A 17,254-nucleotide genomic window follows, 5' to 3' on the forward strand; every position below is an offset into this window, starting at 1 on the left:
AGAACATATTTATTCAGGTAAAAAAGATCAGCATAAAACTGTTTTTCATTAATGACCTGATGAAAACATAAAGAACAACATAAATCATCATATCATACATGAAAATAAAGTCAAAATCTAAGTAAAAACTAACAATGCGTAGTAACATGAATAAACAAATATTTTTACTCAAATGATAATATGAATCAAACTAAAAATATTTGAAGTTATCAAAAGGGAACAGTTACTAATTCTAAAACTACTAATTGTATAATTTTGTATAATTTATTCACTGATACAAAACACTGAAATGATAATAATGAAATAATTATGGCATTATAGAAAATCGAGTGAAACAATGACAATCAGTTATAAATGTATGTCTAAAACTTTAAAATATCAAAGGGTTAAGATCATTACAAATAATAGCAACGTGACATCAATGTTAAAGAGGAATAAAGGAATCGTATATTACAATAAATGAAATATAAGTAAGGGTTATTATAAGTTAATGTCAATATTGCATGGTTACACGATCAGTCACAACTCCCAGACCAACCACCACCCGCCATAAACCAGAGACAGGGGCGGATCCAGCTTTCACCAATAGGGGGGGGGGCCGAAAAATATTTTCATAAACATTTTTCTCTATTGGCCACTATAATCTCTTTTTGTTTTTTTGGGGGGGTGGTTTTTCATGGGGTAGTCCTAACTAAAGACTGATGTTTTAAGTATTTGTTAGTTTTTATTGTTATGAACAAGATATAAGGTATCTCATGTGGTCTTGATATATAATGCGAGCGCAAAGCGTGAGCTCAAATTCTTTGATAATTCGTGTCCTTAGACTTGCAGATTCTGAGCAGTTTTTATAATCATGAGCAAAGATAAGTATCTAACTAAACAATGCGAGCGCGAAGCGCGAGCCAAAATTTTTAGTATAGTAGGCTTAGCGTGAAAAGGAACTTATAGGACTGTTTTAGTGACTAATGAAGAGGATAAACATATCACCAAACAAATAATGCGAGCGCGAAGCGCGAGCTGACAATTGTTGACAATCCGAATTGAAACTGGACATTCTAAGCATCTCTAAGCAGCGCGAGCTGAAAACTTTGATATAGAGTCTAGATCTATATTAACAATTTGTGTAAATCAAACAAAATAATGAAAGCTTGATGTGCGAGCTGAAATATTGTGTGCAAATTGATGTCAGAATTGGATATATTAAGTGCCATTTAATTCTCTTGAGTGAGATTCATTACACAGGTAATGCGAGCGCGAAGCGCGAGCGAAAAAAATCTTATAAAGTCTATTTTCCAATTCTTCCCCTCACCTTTTTCTCGTTTCCTTTCGGGGTCGGGCCGGCCGTTACGAGGCTGTAAATTACACATCATGGGTAAAAGACCTCTTTCTTACTTTTGTTTCTGTTTTCATTGTTTCTATCAAGTTAAAGAGTACACTTTTTCTGCAGGTTGCCAAAAATAGGGGGCGGGCCGGCTCAGCCCACTCCTGGATCTGCGCCTGTAAAGAGTAAGCTTTTCTGCAGGTTGCCAAAAAATAGGGGGGGGCGGGGCGGTGCCGGCTCGGCCCACTCCTGGATCCACGCCTGAGAGAACAATAGATTCGGTCCACGGAATCCAGTGCTATCCGGTTCCAACAGGCAATAGCGAGCCAAAGAATCGTAACCGTTAGTGTAAATAAAGAATTAAATAAAATATAAAAGGGAACATAGGCCCCGGAATAGGCCTCTGGGAAAGGAAAATAATTATGCAAAGGAAGAAATACTAGTAGTGATAAAAATTAGAACAAAAATGGTTTTATGATTCAGCAAACAAAATTTAGTCGGAAAAAAAAATAAAGAAAGAAGTTTAATGATCCACTTGAAGTTGTCATTCATTCTTAAACTGATTCATTTTGGAAAGAGGATTTCACTTTTCAAATTAAACTTGGACGTACTCAACTCAGACGAACTGCACTGAATGACATGTTTAAGGAGTTCGGTATACAATAGGCCTACATTACAAGCATCAATCAAAATTACGGTTTTCTTAGAAAAGGTATCAATTTTGTATAAATGAAGTTTAGATGCTATATTTTTGCCCTGTATTTAGGTTATATCGGGGTTTGGCATTGTGTTACAATCACTCCAGCTATGGATGAGGACATTTTCCCTAGCACCAGTCAATCTGCTCCATCGTCGCTTTTCCATCCACCATTCATCAGCAGGCAATGGCGTAATGACTGCTGAATATATTTTTTTAACACCGACGTTGACAGTGACTGAAATTGTCAACCTCCAACTGTCATTGTTTTTTTAGTTCTTTACCCTATGTTATTAAAAACTTCCTGCACAACCGTGACAATTTTTTTGGGAAGTATTTCACTCCCACGGGACTTGTAACAACTGATCAACAGTACTGTCAGTGGAAGAAAATCCAAGGCGCAGTCTGATCATAAAGATGAGACATCTCATGGGGTTGCTTGGATGCAGCGAAGTTTCCATTCTTCTCTAAAGACCCAGAATGCCTTGCGAAGGCAGTGCTAGATTGTTTGCTTTTTTTTAAAGCTTGCATACTACAACGCAAAACATCAATCAGAGATGACTGATCATGTCATTTTCAAACCCAACTTCCTTTTGATAAGTCACGATCTTATGAATCCCTAAAAGCCAGAGTGACTTGAAACGTGAATGTCATCCCGACGATCAGCACTGCTATTAAAACGTGATGCAGCAACGAAAAATCACTAAACGTTGGAGAACGGATTCGTCTGATCAGGAGAAAAATGAGTATACTGGACCGGGTTATAAACCATTGTATCTACCGATAGCACTATCATGTGATTCATGATTGGATGCATGGGTACGTAAGTTTCATTTTTTTTTTACTTTTCTTTTGAAATAAATTCTTTTATTCGGTTACCATGGTCACATAATTTGATTTCTCCTGTCCAGTACATAAGTATTAGATGGCAGGTGTTTGGTAATTGGCACATCGTCGGCTGACTTTAATGATTATTCACTACATAGTTTGGCTAGTCAATAGTTTTATGTAATATGCAAAGCACTCCTTCTATCATTCTTATTAATTGATAATTAACTGTTAAAAGGATTGTTCACTTAATTGATTAAGAACTGTTCGATTACTTGTTAATATTGATAACTTAATGATTAGTAAATTAATTGATAATTTTGTTACTAGGTTGTCTCATTTTTTTAAGAATTCGTTACTCGAGCAGTTTTAAGTAAAAATGATATTAAGTTTCTTTATCCTCTGTTTCATTTATTAAGGACTATTAGCCTTTATTAAAGGACAAGTCCACCCCAACAAAAAGTTGGTTTGAATACAAAGAGAAAAATCCAACAAGTATACCACTGAAAATTTCATCAAAATCGGATGTAAAATAAGTTATGACATTTTAAAGTTTCGCTTAATTTCACAAAACAGTTATATACACATCCTGGCTGGTATGCAAATGAGGAGACTATGACGTCATCCACTCACTATTTCTTTTGTATTTTATTACATGAAATTTGAAATATTCTAATTTTCTCCTCATCCTCAAAGTGATACAACGATTAATTCCTCCCTGAACATGTGGAAATAGCATTGTTTAATAAGTATGGTTCAATCAAGTTGGTCCTTATTGTCAAATCTATAAAAAATGAAATATTGTATAATTCTAACAATAAAAAACAAAAGGAATAGTGAGTGATGGACATCATCGACTGACTCACCTAGTTGTGCATATCACTGTTTTGTGAAAAATAAGCGAAACTTAAAAATGTCATAACTTTCTTCTTTTACATCCGATTTTGATGAATTTTTCAGTACTATATGCTAGTTTGATTTTTCTCTATTTATTCAAGTCAGCATTTTCCTGGGGTGGACTTGACCTTTAAAGGCTATTTTAAGCACGAAAGTCTACAACTCGTCTGACAGTCACTGACATCATTTCAACTAAATGTAAAGTTTAAGCAATTTGTCATTTCACTTTGTTACTTATGCACTTGATGAAGTAGTGACGTCTATATTTGATCGGTGCATAAAACGGTATGAAAATTTCTCCAAATCCTCCATTTAAATTATCAACTGTTATGGGTTGGCCTCACACAAGGTTTCTTCCTTTTTGGTCATTACCTTCCTCACTTTCTTTAAATTTGATGCATATTGTGTTTACATTGTCTATTTTTTATGTATTTTTATCTTGATCTCTTGAGGAGAAATAAATGAAAATTGAAACTTGAAACTTGAAACTGAGCGACCGTGAATTTCGCTCTGTTTTGCATGAATAATTTTTGAACTATTTTACACACACTTCAAAAACGTTTGAATCGCAAAATATGAAAGTTTTTTAAAACAAAATTACCACGTGCATGCTGAATATACGTATGAGCTTTAAATAAGACGTTAATTGAAACTTCAAAATATATAAGAACATTAAAATAATTATGCATTTTAAGTAATCAGCAATTTAAGTATTATTTATTTATTTGAGTAAAATATACTTTGAAGCTGAATGTAATATTTTGTTCATAGAGTGTATATTGTAAGAAGAAATTGTCCAGTATAATTCAAATGCACTTTTGAGTTAGTAAGATTTCATTAAAGCGTTTTAAATAAAATACTGCATTTTAAAGATAATATCTAAAAATAAGAAAATCAAGGTCACTAAACGATTTTTTTTATACAGTGAATTGATATCAAAAGTGTCATTGGCAATAAAAAAAAAAGACTACACACATAGTTACTAAGAATGCTTAGCATTTCAAATCATTTGAACAATACAAGAGGACTGTTGCTTAAATACCTTCCTCAAGGTGGTGTGGCTCGAGATCGAACCACGGAGTCAGGCGCCTTGACACCACTCGGCCACTGCACCTCTACATACAATACATGAAAATACAAAACATTTGACGATTAGAAACCGATATCATCGGGCTGCGATCCCGATTCCATTCAAACTTGGTGTGTTCGCACGTGATCATCACGTGTATAATGATATACTTAAGAGAAAATGAAGCAGTGTATTGAAGTGTACCTCTTTGTTTATAATATTTTTTCCATTCCCATTTACAGAACAGAGGTAGAAGATTCTCTGACTTGGATCGAGGCAAATGGGGAGACCTCTTTGATGATTATCTGCACGTAAAATCACAAACCGTTGTTATGCCTACGTCGCATACTTGACACGTCGGCAAACTTGTGGCGTCCAACCTCTAATATTGAGAGACCTTAAACTGGCACCTTTTAGACGACTTTCATTCCCATCTCCACAACATTAGTGATGAAGGATCAACACAGATTTGTCCCGGGAGGCCATTAATCACAGATTAATCAGATTGATTTTCTGAAGATACAATAATTTGCGATTTTTATCTGCACATTTAACGGGAGTTGACCTTTATTGGACTTGATCAATGATTATATCCGATAGATACATCGCCATAATTTACGTATAACTTTTGGCGAGTACCCTTCGAATTTGAATATAAAAGATCTGACCGGATTCACCAGCCTATATCCGATCGACCCATATTCAGACCTATATACCTTTGCGTTGTTAACACAATTTATTAGACGAATACACAAAATACAAACAAATTTGAAAGGGACAAACTCATGATCCCCCTGTTAATGGGCGGTGGAGAAATATCTATACCTAGCATTCGAACATTGCTCGGTGGCGATTTGAAAAGCTACATAGATTCAACACTCGCCTTATTTCAATTTTCGATGATGGGTAAATACACATTTCCCTATCTAATGTAAATTTCAAAGAATAATCTAATTTGGCGCCCAGATACTCTCGGAGTATTTGATTACGAATCTTCAGATGTATTCATGACATACGTCATACTCCAACACAAAATTGTCCATCATCTGAACATGATTGTGATGCCATTTCCCGAGAATACTTGCGGTGAACATGGATATAGCAAACAGATCCGCGTTCAATATTTCGTCAGATGAGGACGAGCGGTTGTTTTCCTTGACTTCAACCACCATAGTTGCATCGGTTGTTTCAATCATCATCAGTGTAACTATCGTAGGGAACATCCTGGTCATTTTATCATACCTTCGTGACCCTCATCTCCAGGCGAAAGTGGGAAACCTCTTCATCGTCAATCTCGCCATAACCGACTTTTTGGTAGGTTCTTTGAGCCTGACATTGAATCTGTCAAGGTTCCTCAAGGGTTACTGGCAACATGGTGAGGTCGTCTGTAAGCTTTGGCTTGTCATCGACTCCAGTGTTTGTTGGATATCAATGGTCACGATGGCTCTAATCAGCTGGGACCGCTATTGTTTGGTCACCAAGGGTCTCAGGTACAGGTCATTCCAGACCAAAAGGCGTGTTGGTGTGCTTCTGGTCATTGTTTGGACAGGGGTGATCGCTTTCTTCTCCTTGCTCACGTTTTCATGGACTCCGATATCTGGACGACAGAATGTTGACTACACCAGAGCCTGCAGAATGGAATTCCTTTTCGATCCCTACTGGACTGTTTTCATCAACTTGATTTCGTTTGCCGCCTTACTTTCGATTGCGATAATATTGAATCTGTACGTTTTCAAGGAAATTAGGCGAAGATCTTGTCGAAAGTCTACGGTAGTGCATATATCCTCACGAAATATCGGCCCACAAAGTCCAGACAAAATTGCGGACAGATTACCTGGCGAAAGTGAGGATACTCAAGGCGAGCAGTCACAGCATTCGGGAGATATAATGGAAGTTAAACTTGATGGAAATAGCAGCAAAATTACAGAATCCACTCGCTATCTTGTGACCATTCGGAATATCGGAGACAATACGAGCAACTCAGACATTGTTGGCCCTAACAACATTGACGTTGCGGTTGACGACAAGAGTGAGAAGATGCACTTTGCAAGACACCGGAAATCAGCTATTGTTCTCAGTCTCATAACTGGAAGCTTTATTCTTTTCTGGACCCCTTACAAAGTAATGACAGTATTTTTCCCGTTTTGTGGACCAGGTTGCGTCCCGGCCGCTACATGGGAACTGTTAGAAGTGTTAGCTTGGTGCAACTCAACCATAAACCCGTTTATATATGCTGCTACAAATGTGCATTTTCGAAGAAACTTTCGTCATTTTTTGTTTCTTGATCGATGGAAGAGTGTACGAAGCAGGACAATGGATAGTTAAAGGAAAAGTCCGGGTTTCAGGAATGGCCTTTTACTTTTCCAAGTACATGTACATGTAATGCAATAGAGGAAAGCAGACAGATAAAAAGGGAAGAAAGAATTATGTAGGCCTACGATATAGTATTTTGGGTGTGCCTTTTCGCTTCATTGTTTTTGAGGCTGCATGGCAGGGTATAATATCCCCTCCGCCTCTTCCTTTCTCTTTCTCTCCCTCCTCTCTCTCCCCCTCTCTCTCTCTCTCTCTCTCTCACACACACACACACCCACCCTCATATCACACCCTCACACCCCCACACGCACACACCTATTTCTTACAGAGCTCTTCCCCGTTACCCGTTGAAGTTAATTAAGCGCTTAACTTTACAAGCACGCAGGAAGAGTTTATCCAGAGATAATTATGGTCAAGAGATATTCGCTTCCACGACAAAGGACAGATTCAAGAGCATACAAAATGTATTCTCAAATGGCCTTCACAACACAGAATAAGCAGGAAGTCTTTGTCGAAAGTTGGGGAATCAAAATAGCAGTTTTGTCCTGGACTCTTCATACATAATTTGCAATTTGTCATCAGCTCCGAAACTTAGGACGAAACTGCTGTACGGGTTCACCAATTTCAGAAAGAACTCCTAGCTGTTTTTTGTCATTTTTTGCCTGGCATGTTCAATATATTTACTGTGTTCTTGAATCCGCCCCCGCTGCACTTGCACTGAAAACTCCATATTAATTATCTCTATGACCCTCTTGAAACTGCCTTCTCTTCGCCGGTCTCTTCGCTGGTGAATGCGAGGCTACGAGATGGAGTTCTGTAGGAACTACAACATAGGCTATAGATCTTAAATAGGTCGCATGTTTTTTTTTTTCACTGGCGTACAGATGGGGGCTTTCGGGGCCAATTTCTACGACCAAGAGAAAAATGAGAAAAAGATTGAAAAAGGAAGAAAAAGGTGAGAAATATGCTGTTTTGTGAATATTATGCCAAAATCTACCACAAGTTCGTTATTTGTATTTAAAAAAATAATGTCGAAAGTTTCCCTCAGCGTTCTTATCTTCTCGCCCGAATAGCTCATGTTCTTTACTTTGTGCAGAGGAGCATTTAATACCAAAAGCTTCATTTGAAAGTTTTTTTTTAAATATCATTTTTTAAATACTAAATCTGTATCCTCGGGAATAAACTTATACTTCTTTAGCTAGGTACTTACCAATATATTCAAGTCTGCGCCCTCTTTCAGCTTACGATCTCGGTACACTGTGTGAATGAATGCGAATAAAACAACCGAGTTAGACGTGAAATATGTATGTCGGAGCATTGGACCATTTAGTCAGGTCCAGATTTGAGAAAAGTAGACTGCCTTAGGCAAATCGTGTCAATGCTGACTTGAGAAGTGATTTAGCATAATTTGAGGGCGCTGAGTCCAAATTTGCTGCTTGCCAACCTTGAGGTTGTATGAGCATAATTACAACAGGAAGGCATATGATATTCATTCGACCCAACCCATTAATTTTTTTTTATTTGATATAGCTGATTGACAAAAGTACATGATTATGATTGAAAATCTAACACTGATTCTTGGGATGGTAACTACCGAACTTCCTTTGCCCAAATTGGGAAGATATATAAGTGACTTGGAACTATTTTTTGACTGGCGGAAGAATTAGGGCTATTTTACTGTTTCACTTGATGAATTTGATCCATTCATAGTTATCTTCATAAATGGCGATTTATTTTTAAAATGAGCTGGCTACGGTACCCTTTCCTGGTCAGATATGGAATGTCAGATATTATATCCTATCCAATGGTAGTAAACATTCCATCCTTTAATTTCACATTTATTTTTTATTAATTTTTCAAAAGTGCCATTTTAACACACAAGTCTATGGGGAATGTTTTACGCGCGTGACACCTATAAGTAATAATTCCCTAGTAGTGGATGGAATACCTGCCCAAACTCCTCAGTAGCAAACAATTTCTCACTGATATCAATATGTTTAGTCATCAAGTGGTGCAAAAAATTGGATTTAATGGCTAGCAAGGCTATATCAGGTAAAGTTAGTAGGTCTGTGTATATGTAAGCCTAGGAATGTATGTAGACTGGTCAATGTATAGAGTCTCGGCCTCTTTATGTTCTGATTCATCATTGTTTTGTGTTAGTGTACATCATCTACTCAATGTTAGAAAGACCTTTACAAATTGCTCATGTTAAAATTGTTCTTTGGAAGGGGGTAGAGAGGAGATAGAACTTTGAGAACTTTAATTACTGAGAGAAGAGTGGTACCTTCAAGGTTGATTTAGACAAAATTAAGGCACAGAGTAAGGGTAAGGTATCAAATAGTTTTCAACTAAGGAGGGGGGGGGGTGGTTGTATGTGCTCCCATCTTAGTCTAGCCCCCCCCCCCTCTTTATAAGCCATGATATCTATAAAATTCTCCCCCCCCTCTCTCTCTCTATCTATGTATTTCTTCTTTCTCTGATAGGCCATAACCCTAGGAAGATTTTGATAAAAAGGTCATATGCAAATGTAATATGTTCTTATTCTTTTATTGTTTCCTCATTCAATCTCATGTATATATCTGGTAATTATGTTGGGGACAGTTCTGGTATCGTGATATTTACTCAAAATTTACATAACTACACCTTTATATTACAAGGAGAACAGGACCCTACAGTGTCGTTGCATTCACTGTTGGGCTATATGCAGGTAGGATATGTATACTTCCATATAGTGAATATAACATGTATGGGTAACACATTAAAATGGGTCATTGCATAGAAAATAGGCATTTTCAATGCATTTCTTTGTGCTAATGTGAGTGTACAGATATAAAAGAATACTAAAGTAGCTATTAAAGAAAATATAATTCATAGGTCATATAATATAGGTTGCATGAGCCTAATTACAACAGGAAGGCATAAGATATTCATTCGACCCAACCCATTCAGTTTTTAAAATTTGATATAGCTGATTGACAAAAGTGCATGATTATGATTGAAAATCTAACACTGATTCTTGGGATGGTAACTACCAGTGGCGTACCGTGGGTCACGGCATGGGGGGGGGGGGGGCACCAGCAAAAATTTGAGTCACTTAGGGAGTCACTTAGGGAGCGCGCTCAGTTGCCAGGTAAACTGACCTAATAGAGACATTTTAAGGACATGCAGTGTCATTAAACAAATATGTATCTCACTGATTAGATAATGCGAGCGCGAAGCGCGAGCTGAAAATTTTTGATATTCAGACATAAAAAAAGACATTATAAGCAATTTTTTTGTAATTATGATCTGTCTCGCTAAACAAACAATGCGAGCGCGAAGCGCGAGCTGAAATTTTTGTATATGTTGACCCAAACAGGGACATTTTAAGGACTATATTTTAGGAATCCATTTAGATTATAAATATCTCAGCATAGTCATCTAATGCTAGTGCCATCCTTTGCTGATTTTGTTAGAATTACATCTAAACACATGAAGCACTTTTTGTAGTCATTGTAATCATGATTATCATGCGCATCTCACTAATCAAATACTGCGAGCGCGAAGCGCGAGCTGAAATTCTTGAAATTGACACCTGAAGAGGGGCATTCTAAGGTTTGTTTGTAGGAATTCACTAAGACCTTACGTATTTCACTAACCAAATGATGCGAGCGCGAAGCGCGAGCTGAAAATATTTGATATTCAGATCAGAAAAATTGATATTTTAAGGACAGATTTTAGGAATTCATGAAGAGCAGACATCTCACCAATCAACTAATGCAAACGTTAGCATGGACAGGAAATGTTTTATATTAAGACCATAAAAAAAGGCAATCACTTTAAGTAGTCATGAAAAAGAAGCAAATGTCACCACATAAAACAATAATTACTCAAATTGCGAAGAAATATATTTTGTGTATATTGATTTGAAAACGGGAGGTTTTAGTACAACAGGATCATATATCCCGTTAAACAGTCCATGCGAGCACCAGGAACAATGAAGACATAGGCCCTGAGCAAATAATGTTTCATAACGTTGCCCTTGAGTGGTTTAGGAGTTATCTCACTGACAGGAGACAATTTGTATCTTTGAATAGAATTAATTCCAGCTTGCAAACTGTTACATGTGGTGTACCTCAGGGGTCTCTTCTAGGACCTCTCTTATTCATACTGTATATAAATGATTTTCAAAATTCATCAAACAAATTATCCTTCATTTTCTTTGCTGATGATTCTAGTTTATTTTTTTCACATAGGAATCCTCTAACCCTGATAGAAACAGTGAATTGTGAATTGAAGAATGTTATCTTGTGGGTTCAAGCCAATAAATTATCACTTAATTTTCAAAAGACAAATTATATGCTTTTTAGCAATTCCTTAAAAATGCTGCCTGGCAATGTAATGTTTAATAATGTCTGTCTTGAAAGAGTAACCTCAACTAAATTTCTTGGGTTATTTATTGATGAGAAATTGAACTGGAAACTTCATGTAAATCATCTCTGCAAACTGTTGTCAAAAAATACCGGTGTTATATACAAGTTGAGATCAGTTTTTCCTAAAGAAATTTTATTTATATTATATTCCTCATTAATTGTTCCTTACTTAAACTACGGTGTGCTTGCCTGGGGCAACTCACTTAAAACGCAATTGCAAAAATTATTCATTGTTCAGAAGAGAGCTATTAGAAGTATATGTAATGTCAGTTATCGTGCCCATACAAATGTTTTATTTCATGACAATCACTTATTGAAAGTGGAAGATATTTACTTTATGCAGCTAGGATCTCTTATGTATGATTTTGATTCAGGAAGTCTCCCTTCAGCCCTGGCACTGATATTTAAGAAAAATAGTCAAGTACACAAATACAATACTAGACAATCTTCCACTCTCCATATATCTCGTGCAAGAACAAAGTTCACTTTGGGCACTCTAGTTTGCACTGGACCCAGGTTTTGGAATGCACTTGGCCCTGACATTACACATGCTGTCAGTTCTACAGTGTTTAAACGAAAATTGAAATCTTATTTACTGAGTAACTATGGAAGTGATTCGTAAAGCCTAATGCTAAATTATCAATACTTAACTTCCCCCCCTTTCCCGGGCCTGGCTGGTCTCTGTCCTCATGTCCCCTTTTTTGTCCCTTTTGTACATAAATGTGTCCCTCTTCTCTCCCCTCCTCTCTCTTTAGTTATCATATTATATTATATTGCCATTTCTTTGTTGTTTATCCAATGTTCTTTGAATTCGTAATGAGGAACCTTAATTTACAAGCATTGCTTCACTTAGGTCTCCTCGTCTTCCTTTAAAATTATTTCTTTTCTGTCTTAAGCTGTATAATGTATTTAAAAACAATGTTTTCTGCATACTCTGTTTTATATATACCTGTTTTATCATGTACTCTGCTCATTGTTTCATACACACTTATATGTTTGTCATGTATTCAAACTCAAAGTTGGAAGACAAATAAAATGAACTTATGAACTTATGAAAAAATGATTCTTATGTAATATAATATAATATAATATAATATAATATAATATAATATAATATAATATAATATAATATAATATGATATAATATAATATAATATAATATAATATAATATAATATAATATAATATAATATAATATAATATAATAACATTTTAATGAACAATAATTTCTTCTTTCCCCACTATGTTTCTCTTCCTTTCTCCCTCTTTTTCTCCTTTTCCCCGCTTTTTTTTTTTTTTTTGCCAGCCGATGGGGGGGGGGGGGGGGGGGCACGTGCCCCCCATGCCCCCCCGTAGTTACGCCACTGGTAACTACCGAACTTCCTTTGCCCAAATTGGGAAGATTTATAAGTGACTTGGAACTTGAAGGAAAGAGTGAACATAAGCACTCCAGGGTACCTGAAAATCCAAGATTGCGTAAAAATGGCTGCCATGGCCTAAAAATTCACAATTCATCTATTACCTATTTTAGTGTCTTTTATTTGGGTTTTATTCATTGGTGATTTTTAAGGGTCAAGAAGTAAACCGGGAGAAGTTACAAGGACAGCCAACGGACCACTATTTCCAAAAATCCAAGATGGCTTTCATAATTGGAGTCTTAAATAGCTGTTGTTATCTAAAACCCGACATAGTTTGTTTAATATCTGCCTTGGGGATATGATGTTGGTGTCTAACCCATGGTTTAATGGGTCAAGAAATACGTTGGGACAAGTAACAAAGACAGTCTATGGTCCTCCATGTCCAAAAATCCAAGATGGTTTGCAAAAATGGAGTATAAATGTCTGTCGTTTTAAGATGGCCGACTGTGACGGACGCCACGGTTCCGAATAGCCGTCTTATTTTTTCTTGGATTTTGGTGAGTTTTCTTACATCTGTGATATACTTTTCGAACTATATGGAACTTTAAATCCTGTTTGTCTGGATATCAGCCTTTTGCAGATTTTTGAGACCATTTCTATGATAGAGAAGACACTTAGTGGTGAGTTTGCTGCGAGTTTTAAAACGAAACGGGTTCTCTTGATTGATACACCCGGGAGTTCACCGCTGCGATACTCTTCGAACACTGTATCTAGTTAAGCTATCCGGCATATTATGGCTAATGTGAACGCCCAACCAAAACCCGGGGGTACTACACCTAGAGTTTTGCCTGTTTTTTTTTCAAAAACAGTGACTTATTAGATGGTGTGAATGAAGTGTCTGTTTATGAAGTGTGTCTTGCTGCAGAGAGAGTTTGTGGTGATTCCACCATTGATGGAGCTCAGAGAATCAGGAATCTATGGCGTATCTATCCACTTGATAAAAAGTCTAGACAAAAACTACTTGTCACTGGTTTATCCATCAGAAGTCAGCAGATAGATCTTATGGACGCTAACCCATACCTTCACACTAGTGAGAAGCCTACCACTAAAGTGTTCATTAGTGACGTACCACTATCTGTTGCCAACAGTGACATAAAGTCTACTTTCATAAAAAGAGGACTGAAACCAGTAACTGAAGTGAAATATGAGTGTGCGAGAGATTCTGACGGAAAGCTTACTCGTTTCAAAACGGGGAGGAGGTTTATCTTCATGGAAATACCGACGTCCCCGTTACCTAATACGGTTGAAATCGTAGGATTTCGTGCAAAAATCTACCATAAAGAGCAAAAGGAATCGAGTGACAGAAACAAAATGAAAGAAAACATCAGATGTAACAAATGTTTGAAAGAAGGTCATTACGCTCGCGAGTGTCGAGAAAATCAGATTACATGTTACGATTGCTCCCTTCCAGGGCATAAGAGAGGCGACCCCCGGTGCACTGCCTTTACGGAAGGTTCTTCCCAACCAGACGACAGTGATCATGTGATCGTGAATGAACGCAATGCGCAGATGGCGCCCACTTCAAAATATGCCAGCGAAGATGTTTGCGACGTACAGGTAGCAACTCCGCAAGGATCGATAGAGGAATTAGCATATACACGCACTAGTAGTCTCGTTGGTGAAAGGTCAGGCACGGTCAAGCAAATAACGCTCGACGAAGTCATTAAACAAGCGCGTGCCCGTAGCAACGAAAATCAACATCGAGTAAAACAGAAGAAAAAGAGAAAAAGAAGGCATTCTAAAAACACGCCAGAGAAGGAAGAATTTATTCGACTGAGTTCTGAAGAAGATTATGAAGATGCATATAACACAGCTTAAGAATCATGAAAACGATGGAATTAAGTATCTTGACAATTAATTGTCAAGGATTAAGAGAAAGGAAAAAGAGACTAAAACTGTATAAATGGGCAAAAGATAAGAAGATTCAAATTCTTTTTCTTCAAGAAACTCATTTTACAAAAGAAATTATTCAGGTTCATGACAAATTTGATTGGAAAGGTCTGTCTTACCACTCTATTGGAACTTCAAACAGTTGTGGTACGAGTATTCTAATAAATTGTCACTCAGTTGAAGTTCTTAATCATATATCCTTCCATGAAGGTCGATCAAATGCTGTTAACATATTATATGGTGGTGAGTCGCTATGGCTACTTAATATTTATGCTCCGAATATTTTGACAAATAGAAGGATTTTTTTCAAATCTTGTTTTGCCTTCTTAGATGACAATATCCTTCCTAGTGATTGTGTTATTTTTGGTGGCGATTTCAATACTGTTTTAAACTATAGATCTGACAAAAGAGGAGGGATTTCGAAAGATTTTTCGGATGCAAAGTACCTAAGAGAACAGTCTGAGTTAAGAGATTTCGTTGATATCTGGAGACTCAAACATCCCAACTCTATCGAATTTACTCATCAACTAATACGACAGTCTCCTATTGAGACAAGAATAGATTTTTTTCTTAGTTTCTGATAGACTTAAGAATAATATTATCAATTGCAATATAATAGGGAGATTTTTATCTGATCATAATCCAGTTCTTATAAAAATTGAATTCAATAAATTCAGAAAGGGCAAAGGTCTATGGAAACTTAATAACTCTTTGTTACAAGACTCTGAATACAAAAAAAATCATTATTGCTCTAATAAAAGACCTTGGGGAAAATATTAATAATCAAGTAGCTGATATAAGATTACTTTGGGATTTATTTAAAAAAGAGGTTAAACAAAAATCAATATATTTTTGTATAGATAAATCTAACAATACAAAATGTAAACAATTAAATTTACAACAAAGACTTGACCATCTTACCAAGCAGAAATTTATATCTACTAAACAGAATCAAGAAATTAAAGAAATACGAAGAGAACTAAATAATCTCTATGATTATAAAGTTCATGGAGCTTTGGTGAGATCCAAAATAAAGTGGTACGAAGAGGGGGAACGTAATAACAAATTTTTTCTAGGTCTTGAAAAAAGAAATTATCAACAGAAGAATTTGTTTAAAGTGGAACACAATGGTAAAGTTTGTATAAGTCAAAACGATATCTTGACTGCTGAGGTGGATTACTTCTCAGAACTTTTTTCAAAATCGGAAAATATAGAAAGTAAGGATATAAATGATTATTTTGAAAATATTCACATAGAAAATTCATTAAACGAAAAACAGAAATTAATGTGTGATAGCACACTTACAATTCATGAATGTAATAAAGCTATCCAAAATTCAAAACTTGGTAAAAGTCCAGGTCCAGATGGTTTAACGTTTGAATTTTTCAAATGTTTTTGGGATCATTTAAAAACTATATTATTAAATTTATTTAACCATTCGTTATCAGTTGGGAATTTATCAGTTAGCCAAAATAGAGCTGTTATTACACTTTTGCATAAAAAGGGACGAAAAGATATACTATCCAACTGGAGGCCTATCAGTCTTTTAAACACTGATTACAAAATACTGGCATCAGTTTTGGCAGATAGATTGAAACTAGTATTAAGTTCATGTATTTCGCTTGATCAAAATGCCTACTTAAAAGGCCGTTTTATTGGAAACAATATAAGACTTATTGATGATGTGATAAATTATATGACAAAACATGAAAAATCAGGGGCTATTTTATTTTTGGACCTAGAAAATGCCTTTGATAAAGTTAATAGGAATTTTCTTTATAGAGCCCTTGAGAAATTTAATTTTGGTAATAATTTCATAAGTTATATAAAAGCCTTATATGCTGATGCAGAGAGTTGTATAATGAATTTAAATTGGCAGTCAGTTTATTTCCCTCTAACTAGAGGGGTAAGACAAGGTTGTCCAGTGTCTGCCCTGTTATTTTTAGTAGTTGTAGAATTTTTATCAGTTGATTTGAACAAAAATGATAACATTAAAGGTATTATTTTGACGAATAATGTAAACAATTCAGTTGAGATCAAGATAAGTCAATTCGCTGATGACACCACAGTATTTGTAGCGGATGAACTGTCTTTAAAAACTGTAATGGAAAAAGTCCAAAGGTTTTGCAAAGTTGCTGGACCATCGTTAAATGTTTCGAAAAGCTCGGGTTTTAGCTTTGGAAATTTTAACAGCAATCTTTTTCAAAAGGTTGATTGGAAAAGTGTGTTTATAAAAACTCTAGGGGTGTATTTCAGTAAAAACATGTTTGATGCTTATGAAAAAACTTGGAAAGAAAAAGTAACAAAAATTGAAAACCAAGTATTATTGTGGAAATGCCGATATTTAACATTTTTCGGAAAAGTTACTGTACTAAAATCTTTAATTCTTTCAAATATAACTTATTTAATG

General features: G+C 35.9%; 1 protein-coding gene across 1 annotated transcript; it reads left to right on the forward strand.

Annotated features, from left to right (window-relative positions):
- The first annotated feature begins 2,119 nt into the window (after positions 1-2,119).
- On the forward strand, positions 2,120-7,137 carry LOC135157237 (muscarinic acetylcholine receptor M5-like). Its single transcript, XM_064112194.1, has 2 exons — positions 2,120-2,837; positions 5,055-7,137. Exon 2 carries the CDS (start codon positions 5,905-5,907, stop codon positions 7,135-7,137), a length of 1,233 nt encoding a protein of 410 aa, XP_063968264.1. The 5' UTR covers positions 2,120-2,837; positions 5,055-5,904.
- The last annotated feature ends 10,117 nt before the right edge of the window (positions 7,138-17,254 follow it).

Source organism: Lytechinus pictus, chromosome 17, assembly GCF_037042905.1.
Source record: "Lytechinus pictus isolate F3 Inbred chromosome 17, Lp3.0, whole genome shotgun sequence".
Lineage (NCBI taxonomy): Eukaryota > Metazoa > Echinodermata > Echinoidea > Temnopleuroida > Toxopneustidae > Lytechinus > Lytechinus pictus.